The sequence below is a fragment of the Lolium perenne genome, chromosome 3, assembly GCF_019359855.2.
Source record: "Lolium perenne isolate Kyuss_39 chromosome 3, Kyuss_2.0, whole genome shotgun sequence".
In the NCBI taxonomy this organism is placed as follows: domain Eukaryota; kingdom Viridiplantae; phylum Streptophyta; class Magnoliopsida; order Poales; family Poaceae; genus Lolium; species Lolium perenne.
In genome coordinates this window covers 256,665,377-256,682,700 of record NC_067246.2, presented here as the reverse complement: position 1 = coordinate 256,682,700, position 17,324 = coordinate 256,665,377, and the positions used below count along the sequence as shown (strand labels likewise).

Genomic DNA, 17,324 nt, shown 5'->3' with positions numbered 1-17,324 from the left:
ATTACTACCGTTGACAAAATTGTTTCATGTTTTCAAAATCAAAGCTCTAGCACAAATATAGCAATCGATGCTTTTCCTCTATGGAGGACCATTCTTTTACTTTCAATGTTGAGTCAGTTCACCTATTTCTCTCCACCTCAAGAAGCAAACACTTGTGTGAACTGTGCATTGATTCCTACATATTTGCTTATTGCACTTATTATATTACTCTATGTTGACAATATCCATGAGATATACATGTTACAAGTTGAAAGCAACCGCTGAAACTTAATCTTCTTTTGTGTTGTTTCAATGCCTTTACTTTGAATTATTGCTTTATGAGTTAACTCTTATGCAAGACTTATTGATACTTGTCTTGAAGTGCTATTCATGAAAAGTCTTTGCTATATGATTCACTTGTTTACTCATGTCATATACATTGTTTTGATCGCTGCATTCACTACATATGCTTTACAAATAGTATGATCAAGATTATGATGGCATGTCACTCCAGAAATTATCTGTGTTATCGTTTTACCTGCTCGGGACGAGCAGAACTAAGCATGGGGATGCTGATACGTCTCTGACGTATCGATAATTTCTTATGTTCCATGCCACATTATTGATGTTATCTACATGTTTTATGCACACTTTATGTCATATTCGTGCATTTTCTGGAACTAACCTATTAACAAGATGCCGAAGTGTCGCTTGTCGTTTTCTGCTGTTTTTGGTTTCAGAAATCCTAGTAAGGAAATATTCTCGGAATTGGACGAAATCAAAGCCTGTGGGCCTATTTTCTCACGAAGCTTCCGGAAGTCCGAAGGAGAGACGAAGAGGGGCCACGGAGGGGCCACACTATAGGCGGCGCGCCCCCTTGGCCGCGCCGGCCTGTGATGTGGGGCCCCCGTGCCGCCTCTTGACCTGCCCTTCCGCCTATAAAAAGTCTCCGTGACGAAACCCCCGCATCCGAGAGTCACGATACGGAAAACCTTCCGGAGACGCCGCCGCCGCCGATCCCATCTCGGGGGATCCAGAGATCGCCTCCGGCACCCTGCCGGAGAGGGGAATCATCTCCCGGAGGACTCTACGCCGCCATGGTCGCCTCCGGTGTGATGTGTGAGTAGTCTACCCCTGGACTATGGGTCCATAGCAGTAGCTAGATGGTTGTCTTCTCCCCATTGTGCTTCATTGTCGGATCTTGTGAGCTGCCTAGCATGATCAAGATCGTCTATCTGTAATTCTATATGTTGCGTTTGTTGGGATCCGATGAATAGAGAATACTTGTTATGTTGATTATCAAAGTTATGCTATGTGTTGTTTATGATCTTGCATGCTCTCCGTTACTAGTAGATGCTCTGGCCAAGTAGATGCTTGTAACTCCAAGAGGGAGTACTTATGCTCGATAGTGGGTTCATGCCCGCATTGACACCGGGACAGGATGAAAAAGTTCTAAGGTTGTGTTGTGCTGTTGCCACTAGGGATAAAACATTAGTGCTATGTTCAAGGATGTAGTCACTAGTTACATTACGCACCATACTTAATGCAATTGTCTGTTGTTAGCAACTTAATACTGGAAGGGGTTCGGATGATAACCTGAAGGTGGACTTTTTAGGCATAGATGCAGTTGGATGACGGTCTATGTATTTTGTCGTAATGCCCAATTAAATCTCACTATACTCATCATGATATGTATGTGCATTGTCATGCTCTCTTTATTTGTCAATTGCCCAACTGTAATTTGTTCACCCAACATGCTGTTCGTCTTATGGGAGAGACACCTCTAGTGAACTGTGGACCCCGGTCCAATTCTCTATACTGAAATACAATCTACTGCAATACTTGTTCTATTGTTTTCTGCAAACAATCATCTTCCACACAATACGGTTAACTCTTTGTTACAGCAAGCCGGTGAGATTGACAACCTCACTGTTTCGTTGGGGCAAAGTACTTTGTTTGTGTTGTGCAGGTTCCACGTTGGCGCCGGAATCCCTGGTGTTGCGCCGCACTACATCCCGCCACCATCAACCTTCAACGTGCTTCTTGGCTCCTCCTGGTTCGATAAACCTTGGTTTCTTTCTGAGGGAAAACTTGCTGCTGTGCGCATCATACCTTCCTCTTGGGGTTGCCCAACGAACGTGTGAAATACACGCCATCACTGCTACACTAGCAGGCACGACTGGGGATCGCTTGGTGCGGGCCGGCACGGATAGGGACGACCAGAGAAGAAGAATAGGCGTGCCAAGATGGCCGGAAATCTCGCCGAAAAGATCGTCGGCGACAGCACGGAGTTGCTACATGCAAGAGGAGCTAAACCTCAGCTCTGATACCATGTTGGAGAAATGGCAACTTGTATTCATTGTAGGCCCAAGGCTAGTACATGTACAAATATACAATAAGATGTCTATACATCACTAACAACGTTGATATGTCCATTTTCCAAAAACACGGTTTATATACATATAATTATTAATAACATATATATAAATTACTGATCTTTAACGCTCTCTTAGTCGCTTCTCCACCTAGCTCTGAAGTAACCATTTTGTTTCTTTTTTAAAATATGAAAAATCAGCGTGATAGGTATCTGTGGGTATTCGATACGTATCCGCGAATCTGGCAGCATCCGATACGGGCAACGTAGCTTTTGGCCTCCCCCCTCCTTATATATGGTCAGTGTGACAGGGGACCAAAACCAGTTGTTGGTTATCGATGCCCCAATCAGGGTGTATACGAGAAAAAGTCACGTAGGTGAAAAGGTCCTAGACGTTGGTCCTGTGGGACCTTCTTTTTATTTTAACGTTAATAAGTGTTTTTTACTTTCTCTTTTATCCGTTAAAACGGACAGATCAATCAAACATGTTTTACTCCTCGGCGATGTCGAGAGTTGCCTTTGATCTTGGGATAGAGAAGCATGTGGCGTGAAGTATTCTTACAGAGAGTCTTCGATCCCGTCGTCACAGGCATGTGGATAATGCTGCTCATAAATCATTTGAGCGATGATGCTTTCTTGTTCCTTGTATGACGATTGACGACCGTCTTCACCTTTCTTCTGAAAGCTTCTTCGGTGACAGTGCAGCATGAAGACGACCCTGGGAAGCACAAAGCCCCTTAATTGTCGATGTCTGTGTTCATTTGTTACTTTCTTGAGCCTTTTGTGTATGTTGGTGGAGGAAAATGTATCCTTGTAAGGTCGAGGTCATCGAGAGTGCCCCTGAAGAAAACACCCTCACGTCGCCCGCAGCGGGCGACTCGGAGGAGCCTCACCACATCACTGCCCCCCCACCCCCCCCCCCCCCCCCCCCCGAGCATTCTCCTCCCTTCTGTCGCTGCCTTTGGCATCGCCTCGATGGCGGTGGCTCCCACCACTGAAGGTGGCTTAGGGAGTCCTGCGGTCGACGTGTTTTTGGCCGGCGACCCATTTTCGTCTGCTCCACCGCGGGATCATGTCGTCGACCTCAAGCTCCAACACCCGCAGCCTCCTCAACGAGCCAACCTATATGCAAATAGACGCGAGATGCAACGACCATGACACCTACTGCAACACCACGTCGGCGGCCACCAATATAGGGCTCGTCGCCCCGACATCCACCAGCCTAAGCCGCAACTCAAGCCGTTGGAGCCGCGCCGACATCCTGTAGCCCAACTTGATCCTCGTTGGATCCCGACCTTCCATCCACGCAGCTACGCAGGAGCGCCAGCCTCGCCTGGAAACCCACCTATGCAACCTCTTAACTCCATCACGCCTCTTCCAACCAAAGTCGCGTCATCGAGGTGCATCGTCACCGCCGCCATGAATTCGGGGGTCGTCGCCTTGGTGCCCGCACGACTGCCGCCTGGAGCTCGCCACCACGCCGCTAGTAGGACAACCTTCTCCATCCACTCGGGGTCGCCTCCTCGGCCTCCAATCTCTCCCGGGTGAGCCGGGGACAGGGTACCCCCACCCTCCTTTCGGGCAGGGCCCACCGCCACCGAGGTGAGGGCCGATGACAGTGGCGGCGTGGGTCGACGGCGATGGTAGTTAACGGACCAGCGACACTAGTTTTGCCCCTAAGACGCCCAGTCGAGCGTCGTGGGAGCTCAGTCCACTTTTTTCATATATTGGATTTTAATAAAAGTTCATGAAGTTAAAGTCATTCACGAATTAGAAAGTTTCCGAAAAAATTAAATGCTCATGAATTTCAAAAATATAAAAATGAGAGGTAAATCGAAAAAAAAAACTGGCAGAAATCCCCAGAAAAAACTAGAACATTGCCGGAAAAACTGGGAGCCCCTATACATCGCATTTAGCGATCCGGATATGCCGCGTCGCTCATGGCGTTGCCTACATGGGCCTGACCCAGCGCGCAGCTGTGCACCAGTGTGGCGTACGTTGTTTAGCCTGCTCGCTGCCTAGGTTCCAGCTAGTGCAGTTGCATAGATTTGCTGTTCCTCAGAAGAAGAAAAAAGTTGCATAGATTTGCATGGCAAGGTGAGGTGAAGTGATGCACGTTTTGTTCAGGGACATTTCGAGTTTTCAAAAAATCAAACATTTACTAATATTATTGAAAAAATGAGCATTTCTAAATTAGAATATTTTTAAAATTTGAACAAATTTCAATGTGAACATTTTTTCAATCTGCAAATTTTCGAAAAATAATCAAATTTCATTTTTGAACAAATTTCAAATGTGAACAAATTTAAATATGAACAAAATTAAAATCAGAATAATTTCAAGAAATAAGTTCAAATCTCAAAAAAGATTAGATTTGGAAAATGTTCAAATATGAAATATGTTTGAACTTGAAAAATGTTTAAAAATTAAAATGTTCAAAAAAAGAACATAAAACAGGAGAACACCCACAAAACCGGAAGCGATATTATAACGGAAACCAGATTTTTTTTTTTTTTGAGAATTATAACGGAAACCAGATCAAACCGATGGAAACGCGCAACCACAAACTTACGATAAAATGGGCCTAGCCCAGTAGCTACTTTCTTCAGGCGGGAGCGATCCTAACGCCCGCAATAAGCGGCGAATAGGATTTGCCGGAAAAACTGGAAAGGAAGGAGAAAACATCGGGCCAGAATTTTCTAAAAAGTTCAAAAATCGGAGAAAATTGGATTAATCAGCTGTGGGCCGGCCTATTTAGAAATAATAGTGTGTCACTGGGACTGGGAGGGGAAAATCTGACTGACCAGCCGATAACGATTGTTGTGCGGCCAATGAACAATGTCAACTTTTGACCAGGAAGCGAGGCAAGGGCCCGAAGCAGTAGTCTATAGCGCGACATGCTAGCCCAGTGAAGAATGCGGCTACGCTACTGCCCCCTCCCTCAAAGCAAAAAAGAAGAAGACGCTGCTCCCTGTTATGTTGGTGATAAGGGCATCTCCAGCGGGGCGACGCATTTCGGACGCCCAAAAGTGTTGCGAGCGTCCGTTTGCGTCGCCCCGCGGACATATTTTATCCGAGTGTCCGTTTACGTCTGGGTGTGCGTCCATCGGGGCGACCCATTTTTAGATTTACATCGCATATAAAAATATAGAAAGTAATACATTTTAATGCATAAAAACTATACAATGTAGATCTAGAAGACTAGACTACTTGCTTCCGGACGGGCCGGCACCGTCGTTGCGTCGCTCCATCGCCTGCTTCTCCGCCGCCTCCCGTGCGGCTGCTATGGCTCGGTGCGCCGTCGCGTCCTCTTGCAGGCGCTGCTCTAGCCTCGCGCTCGCGGCGTCGTCCTTGAGCGTCTCGAAAGACTCGACGATAGCCCTCTGCTCCGCCGCCCTCTCCTCCGGCGTAGGCGCATCAGGGTCATCGGAAGACCAAGATATCTCGGAGTCGGAGTCCTCTGCGGCTACGTCGGCCGCCAGCCTGCGCTGTTCCAGCTCGGCGTCGACCACCGCATGGGCCGCCCGGTCCTCCTCTGCTTCCTTCTCCGCTTCAGCCAGGGCCGCGGCGTCCCTGACCGGGTGGAGGAGGTCGGTGCTGTCTTCAGAGTCGAACTCTTCGTCGGAGCTCAAGGCCGGAGGAGGTTGAGTGGGAGGTGAAGGTGGAGGTGGAGGCGCGGCAGCCTGGCCGCGTCCGGCGCTGCTCATGGTGGATCTGCTAGGGCTGAGCGGAAGCGGCGGCTAGGGTTTAGTGGGGAGGAGAAGAGATGCTCGCGCCCCTGTTTATATAGGTCGGAGGCAGGGCGACAGCCGCGCCACGCGGGGGATCGCCATTACTACGTGCGCAGAGGTATGCGACGGCTGGGCGCCATGCGAGGCATCGCCATTAACGCGCAAATAGACTGCCGAAGCGACGCCTCGACGCCAGTACTGGCGGAGAAGACGCATCGACACTGCGTCACTGTCTGGTGAGCTAGACAAAACGTCCGCCAAACGCGAGCAGACACTTTCCGTGTCCGCGGAGCGTCCGCGGAGACGCATCACATGCGCATGTTTGGGCCAGGTTTGCGTCTCCGCGGACGACCCAATCACTTTACGTCCTCCCGCTGAAGGTGGTGGCAGACGCATTTCTCATCACAACGAACGAAAACAGTGACGGAAGAAGCTCGAGCGAGTCCAACCTTTGGGAGCATCGACGGGACGCTGCTGGTTTGTCCGAGCGACAGGCTGTTTTGTTCCCAGGCGAGAGGCGACCAACCCATGCGCGCGAGCGCGACGCGAGTCCACCGTCGGAGGCCGGCCAACTCTGACTGCCTAAATTCCGTCGTCCACGGCCACGCTCCTTGACGTCTAGCTCGGCGTTCAGCCCAAGCTCCAAAACGAAAAAAAAAAACTTCAATCAGTCCCGCCAAATAGGGGTGCGTTCCTAAAGGAAAAAACCCACTCCATACACTGTAATTTGAATAAAGTTAAGACACGCTTTACCGGACAGAATGAGCATTTTAAACTCTGAACCGTCGAAACAAAACTTTAACTTTTTTTTGTAGTTTGTACCATAAACTACGCAGTCCCGATCGAAATCAAACCTAAGGCATGTTTGGCACAGCAGGAATGCGATAACCTTGACCAGGATGATATGTGGACCCTACTTGTAAGACCCTTCTTCCTCAATCTTCCTCCTCCATCACCTCACATTCTGCCCAGATTTGAGCCGTGTTGGTCACCGCCGCCAGCCTCTCCACCGGAGACGGCACCTCTAGCCACGACCGGCACGGGATACGAGAAAGAAAAGGAGCAGTGCCACATGTATTTGTTCCCCACCGAGCCGGACCGCCCAATGCGTCCAGGGGCGGAGCTAGGCCTAGTGATGCCGAATGCACGTTCGGAGGTAGAGGACATATATGACATATGAGCCGTCTTAGTTAGTAGGAGCAGCAAATTATCCATATTTTATAGCGGAAAACTAGTGTTTAGTGTACAAACGATAGGAAATTCGAGTTCAGATTCATTTCGGCAAATTTCTACAAGTTCAGATTTTAATGTAGACCTTTTCTTTTTCTAAACGGGACCTCGGACAAGTGTTTGGCTAGCAAGAAACCGGGCCATAAAAAATGTCTGCGCGTGAGTACTTGGTCCGTCCCTCGTGTGACGGTTGGTCTCCGTGATTATCGGACGACTGGTCTGACGATTGCGTGTCCTCTATTCGTCAATCTCCGGTCATCCTCTGTCTCCGGTGATCTTTGTCGCTGTGCTTTCGTGACCACCCCCAAAACCCTTGTCTCGTGCTGGTCTCATCGCTAGTACGAGATCTCGCTGTTTCAATTTCCCAGTACATAGACACAAAATAGCCTTCTGGGTGTTTGTCTAGGGCACTCGGTCGTAATACACCAAAAACCTAGATCGTGTTTTCCTTTCGCCAGTCTGTTTCGGGGTGGTAGGATGGATCGTGTTGAAGGCCTGATGCGCAGCCTGAAGCTCTCGGATGCGGAGAAGAAAGGAGTGAAAATATGTCAGATGGGATCTGGAAAGGATGGGATCGTGGAGGTGCAGGCAATAGGGAAGTTGATGTCTGACAAACCGGCCATTGCTGAAGCTAAAGCAAAAAAGAAGAAGACGCTGCTGCTGCTGCCTAGCGTGACAAGTGACGGAAGAAAGCGAGCGAGTCCAACCTTTGGGCGCATCGACGGGAAGCTGCTGGTTTGTCCGAGCGACCGGCTGTTTTGTTCCCAGGCGAGGCGACCAACCCATGCGCGCGAGCGCGACGCGAGTCCACCGTCGGAGGCCGGCCAACTCTGACTGCCTAAATTCCGTCGTCCACGGCCACGCTCCTGGACGTCTAGCTCGGCGTTCAGCGCAGTCCAAAAAAGAAAAACTTCGATCAGTCCCGCCAAATAGGGGTGCGTTCCTAAAGGAAAAAAACCTACTCCATGCACTGTAACTTGAATAAAGTTAAGACACGCTTTACGGGACAGAAGGAGTATTTTTTAAACCCTGAACCGTCGAAACAAAACTTAAACTTAATTTTTTTTGTAGTTTGTACCATAAACTATGCAGTCCTGGTCTGAATCGAACCTAAGGCATGTTTGGCACAGCAGGAATGCGATAACCTTGACCAGGATGACATGTGGATCCTACTTGTAAGACCCTTCTTTCTCAATCTTCCTCCTCCATCACCTCACTCTCTGCCCAGATTTGAGCCGTGTTGGTGACCGCCGCCAGCCGCTCCACCGGAGACGGCACCCCCAGCCACGATTGGCCCGGGATACGAGAAACAAAAGGAGCAGTGCCACATCTATTTGTTCCCCACCGAGCCGGACCGCCCAATGCGTCTAGGGGCGGAGCTAGGCCTAGTGCTGCTGGTCTGTAGCACTGGTCTAGTAGCTGCAATCCAACACGCATTCATCAAATTTCAATGATATATTATGAAAATCTTAGGTACTTAGCTCCACAACTAGGTTTAGCACCAGCCATGGGCTGTTTCGAGCTCCGCCCCTGCATGTGTCCCCCATGTTGCAGACGAGTGCAAGCTCGCCATCCGGTCCCTTAGCTCCCTTATGGTTTCCAAGCGCACCACTTCGTTCAGCTCTGGTGAGCATGACCAAGATTTGGAGGAGGCAGGGGGATAGAGAAGTAGCTAGACGATCATGACCGTGCGCTATTTTCATCATGGTCGATGATGCATGTCCAAAAGTAGAGGACATATTTAACATGTGTGCCATCTTAGCCAGTGGGAGTAGCAAATTATCCATTTTTTACGGTGAAAAACTAGTCGAGAACTTAGGATAGACTAAGATCATATAGTTTAGTGTACAAACGACATGGAATAGAAATTCAGTATTCATTTTGACAAACCTCTCTATATGTTCAGAACTTAGAATTGATGGGGTTTTTTTCCTAAGCGGGACCTTAGAGCATCTCTAGTAGAGCCAGTAAATGGGTCAAAACCAAAAAATAACCGTCAGTTTACGGGTTCGGGCTGAAAAATGGCGCCGACCAATGACCGTAAAAGGGACAAAACCGAAAAACTTTTTTCGGGCCAAGATCGAAAACTCAACACGGCCTGTACTTGTAGGGGTCGCTCGAGCGAACCGAACGCTCGATCCCTATCTAGGGCGCAACCGCTCGCTCTCTCCCTCCCCACGCCACCACCGCACCGCCCGATTCGCCCGAGCCCCGCATCCCGGAGGTAGCGCAGGTCGGCCCGCACCCCGCCCGCTGTTCCTCGCCCAACTCCGAGTGCCCCCCCGCCGCCGCCGCTCCGTCCGAATCGAGGATGAGCTCGGGTGACGAGTTTGTCGATGTCGATCTGTCGGATTCATCGAGCTCGGACGATTCCGACCTCGACGAGCTGCTCCAGGACGACGAGATGGAGGCCACCATGCTCCTCCTCTCCGTCAAGGAGCTGGAGGACCGCGCGAATCGTAGGCGCGGGTCCGTGTTGGGCCAGAACCACATCCAATGGAATCGCCTCCTCGGCCACGAGCAGCTGATGGAGGACTACTTCACCGAGGTACCTACCTATCCTCCCCATCTGTTCCGTAGGAGGTATCGCATGCGGTGTATCTTGTTCGTCCGAATCATCAAGGCCTGCGAAGCCAATTCGAATTACTTCAAGCAACGTAGGAATGCCGCCGGGGTGATGGATTTCAGCGCGTTCCAAAAGATCTATGCTGCCATGAGGGTCATTGCGTATGGCATCCCTGCAGATTACACCGACGAGTATCTTCGAATTGGCGAAGATACTACATCGGAGTCGGTCCGCAGGTTTGCTCGCCTGATTATCAAGTTGTTTGGGCCAACGTATCTCCGAGCTCCCAGTGAGGATGACACCAAACGCTTGATGGAGATAAATGAGAAAAGAGGTTGGCTGAGCATGCTTGGTAGTCTTGATTGTATGCATTGGACATGGAAGAATTGTCCAAAGGCATGGCATGGACAGTACTGTGGCAAGAGCAAAGATGCAACCATTGTACTTGAGGCCGTTGCATCACAAGATTTATGGATTTGGCACAGTTTTTTTGGTTTGCCGGGGACACTCAATGACATCAACGTGTTGCAAAGGTCTCCTTTGTTTACCAAATTAGCAAATGGGGAAGCACCCACTTGCAACTACAAGGTCATAAACAATGAGTACACAATGGAATATTATCTAGCCGATGGCATCTATCCGGATTGGGCAACTTTTGTTAAGTCTGTCAAGGATCCCCAAGATAGAATTGAAGCTGAATTTGCCAAAGGTCAAGAAGCAGCTCGCAAGGACATTGAGAGAGCTTTTGGTGTTTTGCAAGCAAGGTTTGCCATTGTTCGTGGCCCTGCCCAATTTGGGACAAGAAAACCCTTGTCAACATCATGACATGTTGTGTGATTCTTCACAACATGATCATCGAGGATGAAAGAGAGTTGAGTTTGTCCTGCTTCTATGACAATGTTGGCACGCGAGTGGAACCCCAACGCAATCTAGATCGCATCGAAGCTTTCCTTGAAACTCATCGCCAGATTGAGAATGCCAGTACCCATGCCCAGCTCGTCTATGATCTGAAGATGCACCACTGACAGCGACATGGTCGTCGCCTTTGATCCTACCATTCCATTCATTTGTTTGTCACATGTATCATTGTTGAGACATTTGTTCATTTGTCGAATTTTTCGAGAGTTGTTGTAATTTGGTTGAGACATTTTTCATTTGTTCAATTTTCCCAAAACTGTTGTAATAATTTGGTTCAGACTATTGTTTATTTGTTGTAATAATTTAGATGATTATTTGATTAATTATAATCGATTGTTGTATGTGTTGCATATGAATTCTATGAAAAACCCTGCTTTTACGGGTTCAGAATCCGCTGGCGCAGAACAGAGCCTGTAAACGGTGAGCTCTGTTGCGCCACCCATTTTCCAACCCGTAAACACAAATTTGGTGCACTGAACTTCGTGTTTTCGGTCTGTGTTTTTATGTCTCTCTTAGACAGGTGTTTGGCTAGCAATAAACCGGGCTATTCCCCATCTCGAAAGAAGATAGAAAACCGAGGAAGAAAAGGCAGACTTGGGATTTGCGTTTGATGAAAACGGCATCTGAGAGAAGAATATCCAAACAAATGGGCCCCTGACGCCCAGCTTGCAAGAAAAGAAATGCCCTTCCTGAGGCATGCGATCTGACGTCGAAAGCCAAAAACTCGTGACGCCGTGACAGCCACACGTCTCCGCGACAGCCGCCACCATCTGCACCGTCCATTACCATGGGCCGCAAAATATAAAACCAACGGATCTCGCCCTTCGCATCCTACCAAACCAGGCTGCGACACCGGTAACGGTCGCCCCAGCCGTCCGATGGCGCGACACCGCCGATCCGGCCGTCCAATGGTTCGGCCAGGAACCTAAAGTTTTTTCCTCCGTGGCCCTGCGCTTATTAATACTCGCTCGCCCGTCCTTGGCCTGTTCATCCTCGACCACTCCGCTCCCCGCACAACTTCTTCTTGTTCCGCAATCCACAAGGAGGAAACGCGAAAACAAGGGTAAGAACAGCATCTCTGATCTCGTCCCCATTCGCATGCTCGATCCTCCGTTGCAATTTGATGCAAGCAAAAGGTGTAGCCAGACGATGGCGCTAAGACGGGGCGCGCGCGCGAGTTTGCAATCCGAAGTCGTTGATTGATTCGGTAGGTCTAGCTGCCCGTCGGCGAAGGCGAGCGGCCCGCCTCCGGGCACCGGTGGTGGACGGGACGCCCATGCTCGGCGTCTCCGCCATCGCTTTTCGCTTGTCTCGGGTCGATCGATCGCCCGCCAGATCAGATCCCCCGCAGATCTGATTTCGCTCAATCTGAATTTGTTACAGTGTCTGTCGTTTGATTCCTTGTATCGGGTCGGTAGGGCTTATAATCCGTCATCTCCTCCCGGTAATTCGAGCTATTTTACTGCCGTTACCTGATATTGCACGCCCCGATCTAATGATTAGCTCGGTTGATTGTGCTACGCTGCTGCAGATCTGTTCCGCTCCCTGGATCTGCTTGCCTGCACGTGACCTGATTTTCTGTCCTGTGATTTTTTTTTGTAGGCGATGGCGACCTCCTTCACGCTCCCCGACCACCCGACCCTCCCCAAGGGCAAGACTGTGGCCGTCATCGTGCTCGACGGCTGGGGCGAGGCCAGCGCTGACCAGTACAACTGCATCCACCGCGCCGAGACGCCAGTCATGGACTCGCTCAAGAATGTATGTTCCTTGGACACACCTCTGTCTGTGTACCTTTCTCATGCCTGATTATGGTATTGCATTCTTGGTTGCTGCAAAGGCTGGGAGTAAAAAAGCTTCAGTTATGCTAAAACCCATCTTGTTTAATTTGACTGCAACCCTAGATTAGTGCTCTGGTTTACTAACTATGACGATGAATTTTAGTGCAGCACATGTGACTGTTGCCCCCTTTACTCTTTCAACACATTCATGGTCTCACTACAATATTTAATAATTAGTCTGAACATTACCAATTGCATAGGTTGCAGTTAACATCTTGTTTGTCACGTTGTAGTTCTGGCGATAACTCATATGTACTAGTACTACATTTGGTACCTCCTTCTGAGATGCAAAATTACTAAGCTTAACCCCTTTTTTTTTGTTTAAAACAAAAGGGTGCTCCTGAGAGGTGGACGCTAGTGAAGGCTCATGGAACTGCCGTTGGTCTCCCTAGTGATGATGACATGGGCAACAGTGAAGTTGGACACAATGCTCTTGGCGCTGGTCGCATTTTCGCTCAAGGGTATGTTGACATTTTTTTTGTCTTGGAAATATATTCTCTGCTGTCATTTAACTACTTTTATGCACCTTTTGATCCAGTAGTGAAAAGGGGCACCTGGTTGTAACAGGAATCTTGTTTGGCTAGTATCTGTATAGTCTTAGTTTCATCGTCATCGATTTTTTTTATAGTAAATCCTAGCTAGGCCCCCATTGTCTTATGGATGCTGATTTGTGCTTGCTTTCGTTAAGATGCATAATTTTCTGCTGAATTGTATAACTAGTTTGCATAACCATGGGCTAGAAAAAATCTATGTACTTTATTAAGAAAAAATGCATTGTTTCACTCGTATGATTCCTTTTCCACATTTTCATTTTCTGTATGATATAACAGTTAGCTCTTTCAGATTGTTTTCAACAAAGCTAATGAATAGTATACTTAATTTTTTATAGCGCAAAGCTTGTTGATGCTGCTCTTGCATCTGGGAAGATTTGGGAAGACGAGGGGTTCAACTACATCAAAGAATCTTTTGCTGAAGGTACTCTGCACCTTATTGGTCTGTTGAGTGATGGAGGTGTGCACTCCCGGCTAGACCAAGTGCAGGTTTGTTACAATCTTTGATTTATCTTGCTAATTGAGTTATGAATGCTAGGCCTTGTTGTATTGTGACGATTTTTTTATGCTAATTTGTTCTTTGTTTCACTCTATTTTCAGTTGCTTGTGAAAGGTGCCAGTGAGAGGGGAGCAAAAAGAATTCGCCTTCACATTCTTACCGATGGGCGTGATGTCTTGGATGGCAGCAGTGTTGGTTTCGTAGAGACAATAGAGAATGATCTTGCTCAGCTTCGTGAGCAGGGTGTTGATGCACGGGTTGCATCTGGTGGTGGAAGGATGTACGTTACCATGGACCGCTATGAGGTATACTCATTTGATTCAGTCATCAGCTTTTGTTGTTTAGCTGTTGTGGGTAACAATGGAGTTATCTCTGAACTGGAAAATACACCTTGTCCCTGTTGAAATTGAAGTCATATATTTTTTAATGTGTTGCAGAATGACTGGGATGTGGTCAAGCGTGGGTGGGATGCCCAAGTGCTTGGAGAAGCGCCATACAAGTTCAAGACTGCACTTGAAGCTGTGAAAACACTAAGGGCAGAGCCCAAGGCCAATGATCAGTACTTGCCCCCGTTTGTCATAGTTGATGAGAGTGGCAAATCAGTTGGTCCTATAGTAGATGGTGATGCAGTTGTCACTTTCAATTTCAGAGCTGATCGCATGGTTATGCTTGCGAAAGCTCTTGAGTTTGCTGATTTTGATAAATTTGACCGCGTTCGTGTACCAAAAATTAAGTACGCTGGGATGCTTCAGTATGATGGTGAGTTGAAGCTTCCAGGCAAATTCCTTGTCTCCCCACCCTTGATAGCGAGGACATCTGGTGAATACTTGGTAAAGAATGGTGTGCGCACATTTGCTTGCAGGCAAGTACCTAAATTTCCACTCTCTTTTCCTATTTAAACCAGATGGTTCTTCATATTCACCTCTATACTACAAATTCTATGATGCTTGCCATTAGTCGGTGGTGAAGTAACAATTAGTTCAACTGATCCTGTGTTAAGTTTTCCTATATTCCAGTTGAAACAAATATACTGTATGTAAAAGTGGAAGCACAGGTCATGTGCTTTATACCCTGCACAAAAGCTTTACTACTACTTGTATTTTTGGTGTCTTGTACTTCATTTTTTTTATCAAAACAATGTTGGTCATCAAACCAGGAAAGGGAAATTTTGTGGTTCTTTGTTACTTTTTGCCTTTTTGGGCACCTATTGATTTGGACATGCCTGGAGCTTAATAGGAAAGCGTTAGCTACAGAGGAGGTTGTTGAAATTATCTACACATATCTGTTTCTTGGTGTCCTTTTCTCGTTACAAGTTTTAACATTGTAATACTTGTTACCATTTATAATGGTCTGAGTAAAATACATGTGTTTTATCAACACTTGCATATTGCTATTTTGGTTTGCTTGTTTCAGTTTGTGTTCCGTGTTTAGCACATATTTTATTACCTTTCTGCATAATTGTTTTTATGGACTAACCGATTTTTTCATAACAGTGAGACAGTGAAGTTTGGCCATGTCACATTTTTCTGGAATGGAAACCGTTCTGGATACTTCGATGAAACCAAGGAAGAATATGTAGAAATTCCTAGTGACAGTGGTATCACTTTCAATGAGCAGCCCAAGATGAAGGCACTTGAAATTGCTGAGAAAACCAGGGATGCTATCCTCAGTGGAAAGTTTGACCAGGTAAAGGAATCTGGTAATTGCAGTATATGCCTTTGTCTGTTTGCCTCCATCAAGTTACTTATGAGAAATATTTGTGTAGGTACGTATTAACCTGCCAAATGGTGATATGGTGGGTCACACCGGTGATATTGAAGCCACAGTCGTTGCCTGCAAGGCTGCTGATGAAGCTGTCAAGGTGAGAACAAACAAGAGAAACAAGCATATTCAGAAAGTTCTTGCAGATTCTTATCAATGATTTGTTTTCATTATCTCTACATTAAGCAAAACTGTTACATTGAGCAGAAATTGAACATGTTACTCTAGTTTGATTGGAAAATTATTGGAAAGTGCTGAACTGCTACATTGATCGGAAATAACACCTTTAACTGTAGTTTGAATGGAAAAATTCTCTGAAAGTGCTGTCTTCGTTGGCTTTGCACTTGCTTACACAGTTTCATTATATGTTTTTTTTTGCCTTATTTGGTCATCTGTTTTTTCCTTTGGAACAGATTGTCTTGGATGCGGTTGAGCAAGTTGGTGGTATTTATCTTGTCACTGCTGACCACGGAAACGCAGAGGATATGGTGAAAAGAAACAAATCTGGCCAGCCGGCTCTTGACAAGAGTGGCAGCATCCAGATTCTTACCTCACACACACTTCAGCCAGTAAGTGCATGCTATATGCTGTGCTTTCGTTTGAAACCAATCAATTTGAGTGTTTATGTGTATCGTTTTGGTTTTAATTCGTATGTATCCTTGCAGGTCCCTGTTGCAATCGGAGGCCCTGGTCTCCACCCAGGAGTGAAGTTCAGGTCTGATATCAACACACCTGGACTTGCCAATGTTGCCGCCACCGTGATGAACCTCCACGGCTTCCTGGCTCCTGATGATTACGAGACGACTCTCATTGAGGTTGCTAACAAGTGAAATATTACTGTCTGAAGTCAGAATTGCGGTAGCCAGTTTTGTTTCTATAGTTTTGAGATGGATCAAAGGATGATCCCATTGAATAATTTGAGATTTGGCAGCTCAAACTCATGAACATTGAGAAAAGTGGATTAGCTCTATTTGTAACTTGTATTGCCACGTGGGCTGGCGGAACAGACTGATAGCCATTTTTGCTCAGCAATATGTGTGATGCGTCGAACTTTATAAGCAGCATGTAAGTTGTTGAGTTAAATACAGTACTCCCATCCATATTAGTTGCATAGGTATATCTATATCTATGTTAGTTCAGGTATATAATTTAAATAGGAGGGAGTATCTTTTTTAGCGAATGGAATCGTTTAACTGATTTGAAACAGGGAAAACAAAAATTTGCATGTACTGTCAAACCCAAGCGAGGTGTTTCTCCCTGGGTCGGTTTACGACCCCAGTTTCTATGCAAATTGCTGGGGGCCACTCACGTGGATTAATCCAAGTCTAAAATTGCTGACCGTGCTCTATATACGGTAGAATGTTGGCTCAGTAAAAGCTAGCCCATCAAATAAATAAGTACTGTGGAGACGTACACGCTACGATGGATGTCTGTCATACAAAAAAAAAGACCAAATTAGAAAGTTAATTCATAATAGGCTAGGAGTGACACTGGTCGATTAGTCCAACACTGGCTAAGTTGGTTGGGCATATGCAGCCTAGGCATTCAAAAGCTCCGGCTAATAGTAAAGTTCTAAAGAGTATAGAGAATATTAGAAAGAGTAGAGAACGACAAAAATTGATTTGTACGGTGACGGTAAAAACAGATATCAGAGAATAGAGAATTGAATGTAAGAGCATCTCCACTCGTCTCCCCGACGAGGCCCCCGGCGAGCGTTTTTTCCATCCGGACGGCGTAATTCGGCCCAGTCGCGCCCCCGGTTCCTCGTTTTCGTCCGGATTTGGGCCTAAATTCATCCGGCGATCCCACGCCATCCCCGGCCCCCCGGGAGCGCTCGGGGACTCCGGACGAAACGAAAGCGCGGGAAACACCGAGGA

General features: G+C 47.2%; 1 protein-coding gene across 2 annotated transcripts; it reads left to right on the top strand.

Moving 5' to 3' along the window:
- Positions 1-11,761: 11,761 nt before the first annotated feature.
- Positions 11,762-16,530, top strand: LOC127344817 (2,3-bisphosphoglycerate-independent phosphoglycerate mutase). 2 transcript variants are annotated; one of them, XM_051371149.2, is made up of 10 exons: positions 11,762-11,861; positions 12,401-12,556; positions 12,970-13,097; positions 13,526-13,676; positions 13,788-13,991; positions 14,124-14,548; positions 15,180-15,372; positions 15,452-15,547; positions 15,861-16,016; positions 16,113-16,530. In XM_051371149.2, the coding sequence occupies exons 2-10, from the start codon at positions 12,404-12,406 to the stop codon at positions 16,275-16,277; spliced, it is 1,671 nt and encodes a 556-aa protein (XP_051227109.1). In that variant the 5' UTR covers positions 11,762-11,861; positions 12,401-12,403; the 3' UTR covers positions 16,278-16,530. The 2 variants fall into 2 exon arrangements, with proteins under 2 accessions (XP_051227109.1, XP_051227110.1); XM_051371150.2 differs by having other exon boundaries at positions 11,768-11,861; positions 14,124-14,552; positions 15,184-15,372.
- Positions 16,531-17,324: the final 794 nt, after the last annotated feature.